This window comes from Myotis davidii, unplaced genomic scaffold (genome assembly GCF_000327345.1).
Source record: "Myotis davidii unplaced genomic scaffold, ASM32734v1 scaffold570, whole genome shotgun sequence".
Classification (NCBI taxonomy): domain Eukaryota; kingdom Metazoa; phylum Chordata; class Mammalia; order Chiroptera; family Vespertilionidae; genus Myotis; species Myotis davidii.
In genome coordinates, this window is record NW_006283631.1 from 4,693,017 (window position 1) to 4,695,855 (window position 2,839).

The window sequence follows — 2,839 nt, forward strand, 5'->3', positions numbered from 1 at the left end:
CCTAAGATTGCCCTGAAGCTTTCTTTTTCCTTTTCCTTTTCTTTCTTTAGTCACTCTTCTCCAGTGGCTTTCCTAAGTGCGCATGTCAGTCCGGAAAACACCCGGACTGATGATTTAAGGAGGCGTCAACAGTCCTCAGAACTGAAAACGTCTGCTTTATGATTGGCTGCCTTTCACCTGTTGAGAGCCCTTAATGTTTATTGTTAAGGATGTTTCAAAGTAGATGTTGAGCTGTTTTTATAAAAGGTCAAAAATAGAAATCTTTTCCGAGTTGCTTTTGGGTTTAGCCACCTTCAAATACATTGTATCTCCCCTGCCCCTCCTTTTTCTTCTTCTTTTTTTGTTAGTGTATTTGTGAAAGTTTTTTCAGCTCTCTGTAAGCTTTTCCCAAACAATGATGGAGACTAACCAATCATACAATTCAAATACAGGGTAGCTCCTTCTTCCTTCTTTAAAAAACTGGCTTTGGGGGAGATAAAACGAGGGTCAGGAGACCTGAGTTCTCATAAAAACTTTCTCTATTAGGAGTTTTTGCTCTTGGATTGGTAGCTAACCTCTTTGTGCTCAGTTTCTACATCTGGAAAAGGTCTCATAAGGATAGTCTGGGAACAAATACCTGACATTCATGTGGAAGTATTTTGAGCTTTGCAGAAAGCCTCTGAAAGAATGCAAGGCAACATGCTTAGCTATAACTGACTAAAAGTCATCTGTATCCATTTATCTTTGTGAGGATAAAAGGAGACGAATAAAAAACTCCTAGCCCAGTGTTTGGCACAGAGTAGATGCTCAATAAAACTCCAATTTTCAATGCTTCCCTTCTTTTTTCACTCTCTTCTTGCCTTTTCACTAAAATGCTTTTAGTTTTTCTTTGCTGACTTATTCAGACTTAGCTCAGAACAATCTTTAATTTACAGAAGCATGACCATATTTTATATTCTAGGATATTTATATTTGTGATAATGCAAAACTAGAAATAGGACAATGTCACCATGCTTATACTGTATTATTTTAGATAACAAACAAGCTAATAGGTCAACTGTAACTGGCAGAAAGGAAAGAGACAGACCTTGAGAAGGCGCTGATTAGGGCAGCACAGGGTGGTCCCAGCCACACTGATTAAAGGGGTGGTGGTTTGGGTCTAACTGAAGCTGACCTCCCACTAACTTTGTGCTAATGGAGCAAGAGGCTTTGGCTTGTCTAAATTTTGAAAATGCCTATATTCTCTCCCCCCTGATACTATAGAGTAATTTGTGATTCTAATGTTATTACACATTCTTTTTTAAAAAAAACAACAGGCACGTTGTTATTATTAATAAGGAGAGATGTTTGGAGTACTCTCCAATAAATCATTGAGATGTTCTGAACGGAGATAATTTTATGTCAATGATCTTGAATATCTTTACGCTTCAGAAAATAATTTAAGCTAAAAGAGTTAGCAACCAGAGTTGACCTCTGAACATCAGCCTTGAGCCCCACTGACAAAGGCCTGGCAACGCTTCTGCTTTCGGAATCCTCCCTCCTGACCCTCCACCCCCACATGGTAAAAAATGCCAACCCGTCTCCATCCATACCCAGTTACAACCGGTAACTGGCTGAAATTTTGTTCTGTCAAGAAAAGTAAAATTAGATCTTATACAGAAAAGGGATTTTCTTTCATCAGTTTCAAAAGAGGAATGAAATGCCTTTTTAACAAGAATAGATAACGGTAGGGATTTGAGCTCCAGGAGGAGTCCAACCAGGTCATTGGGCATTTCCCCTAGCCCCCAGAAGAGGAGAATTTTCTGTGCTGGCCGATTTTGAAGGGCTGACTGATGCTTGGCCAAGGGCAGAGACCTCTGGCAGGCTCTGGGCTCCGGGCTCAGGGGAGCCTGCCGGAGGACACCTCCCCGCCAAGGCCACACTGCATGAGCCAGAAGACACAGGCTGCTGCAGATCTGTGCTCATCCACATTCTCCCTCCCTCTCTACATCCCTCTTCCCCATCCCCAGACTCTTCCAGAGGCGGAGGGAAATACCTTCAGAGAAGCTCTGGAGCTTTCAGGTACCCCGTTCCCGTATTTCCCCGAGATGATCCCACAGGCCAGTGGAGACCAGGTCATTGCTCCAACTCCTGCAGAAGAAAAACAACTTGAAAAGCTGCTTGTAGGGAACCAGGATCCAAAGTGTGGGGGTGTTTAAGCAGGATTGGTTAGTAGTGGGGAAAAGCCGGACACATTAAAAGAGCTCACACCAACATGCATCTTTCTATTAAAGTGTAGGCATTGACAAATTGCACTTCATTTTTTATAGGCCAATTAAACGTGCACAGTCATAGGGAGTGGACCATATAAACAAGCCTGAAACTGTGGTTTATTCATGTCCAAACGTCACACTTCTTTTTACTCAGACCCAAACGCCTTTACATGCGCGGAAATTCAGTGCTTTGCTTGTCCACTCAGTGTCTAGTGCCTGGTACGTACCAGACGCACAATTCCTAGTGCATGGTAAACACACAATGAGTGACAGCAATAATAACAATTGTTATTGTTGACTTTTTTTTTAATCCTTCTTCCCCTACCCAGCATTTTCCTGCTCATGTGAACCTCTGTTTCTTAGGAATAAAATCATCTCTGAAAACTGTTTATTTAAATAAATAACCCTGAAAATGTGGCTTATTCATGTTTTTCTGATGTCTACAATTTTTGTGTATATGGTGTGTATATATTTCCCCCCTCTCGCTGACATCATTATATCCACCTACACAAATATGTAGTGCCTGGCTTGTGAGCTGTCCTGGAATTCCATGTGTGACTTAGTTCCAGGCACAGAGTGGGAGATAGAGATGTATATATCCATATTCT

General features: G+C 41.6%; 1 protein-coding gene across 1 annotated transcript in view; it reads right to left on the reverse strand.

The window, feature by feature from the left end:
• KCNAB1 (potassium voltage-gated channel subfamily A member regulatory beta subunit 1) overlaps positions 1 to 2,839 on the reverse strand; it is a 207,330-nt gene that overhangs the window by 21,284 nt on the left and 183,207 nt on the right. The window contains exon 10 of the mRNA XM_015565400.1: positions 2,015 to 2,173. Coding sequence (XP_015420886.1) covers positions 2,015 to 2,173 — 159 coding nt within the window. The remainder of the gene's footprint in view (positions 1 to 2,014; positions 2,174 to 2,839) is intronic.